We start from the raw sequence: 1,222 nt of genomic DNA, 5'->3' as shown, positions 1-1,222 counted from the left end.
GACTATAACATCCAGAAGGAGTCCACCCTCCACCTGGTGCTCAGGCTTCGTGGAGGCATGCAGATTTTCGTCAAGACGCTCACCGGCAAGACCATCACCCTGGAGGTGGAGTCCTCGGACACCATTGACAATGTGAAGGCGAAGATCCAGGACAAGGAGGGCATTCCCCCGGACCAGCAGCGTCTGATCTTTGCCGGCAAGCAGCTTGAGGATGGCCGCACCCTGGCAGACTACAACATCCAGAAGGAGTCTACCCTTCACCTGGTGCTCCGCCTGCGTGGTGGCCAGTAAGTGCCTGCTCATGGCGCTGCTTCTGTCTCGTCGGTGTACTCAATGGTGTTTTCAGTTTCTGTTTTGGTCGTCTTTCTATCTCTGTTATGTTTGGTTGTGCTTACATACTTAATGATGTGAGTGGCTTTGGAGGTTGGATGATTAATAAGTGAACCCTTAATATCGTGTGTAATTGTGTTGTTCCTGCCATACTTGTGTTGCTATTTGTCGGCAGATTCTTGCATTGAACTGGTCATGAAGTATTGAGGAAATTCTTGAAATGTGGTCTTCTCAAGGATCTTCTCATGCTCTCTCAAATGTGGCCTTCTCATGGATCTTCTCTTCTGATCCTGTGCATCGGTTTGTAGTTCCTCTGTCGATTTACTTAGGGATCGAATCATGTCCAATGGCCATTGGAATTTTATCTATCCTTCTATTTTTCATGATGGAAGGGGAGACTTGGCGCAGTGGTAAAGCTGCTGCTTTGTGACCATGAGGTCACGGGTAAGTCTTGGAAACAGCCTCTTACAGAAATATAGGGAAAGACTGCGTACTATAGACCCAAAGTGGTCGGACCTTTTTTCGGACCCTGCGCAAGCGGGAGCTATATGCATCAGATTGCCCTTTTATTTTTCATGATAATTCAGATTTGTTGGCGAAAAAGCGAAGAAATAGGTTGTCATTCCATTACAATATCATCAAGAACAATAGGAAGAACTAATATCCTGTTTTGGGATTTGGATTTCGATTAAAATCCTCCTTATGGATGTTTTACGTAGAAATACTATTTTTGCTTATTTTGATGATCTTGATATAGAAAAGATAAAAAGGGTTCAGGAATTGTTAAATTTATATATAGGACCCTACTCTACTATTTTTGCTTATTTTGACGATCCCTGATACAGAAAAAATAAAAAAGGGTTCAGAAATTGTTAAATTTAAATATAGGACC

General features: G+C 43.1%; 1 protein-coding gene across 1 annotated transcript in view; it reads left to right on the top strand.

Annotated features, from left to right (window-relative positions):
• The window catches only part of LOC119314899 (polyubiquitin-like), a 2,074-nt gene extending 1,528 nt beyond the window's left edge, over positions 1-546 (top strand). The window contains exon 3 of the mRNA XM_037589585.1: positions 1-546. This exon is cut by the window's left edge and continues 1 nt beyond it. Coding sequence (XP_037445482.1) covers positions 1-291 — 291 coding nt within the window. The 3' untranslated portion in view covers positions 292-546.
• Positions 547-1,222: the final 676 nt, after the last annotated feature.

The sequence above is a fragment of the Triticum dicoccoides genome, chromosome 6A, assembly GCF_002162155.2.
Source record: "Triticum dicoccoides isolate Atlit2015 ecotype Zavitan chromosome 6A, WEW_v2.0, whole genome shotgun sequence".
Taxonomy (NCBI): Eukaryota; Viridiplantae; Streptophyta; class Magnoliopsida; order Poales; family Poaceae; genus Triticum; species Triticum dicoccoides.
The sequence above is the reverse complement of the archived record's forward strand: the minus strand, read 5'-3'. Positions and strand labels throughout refer to the sequence as shown.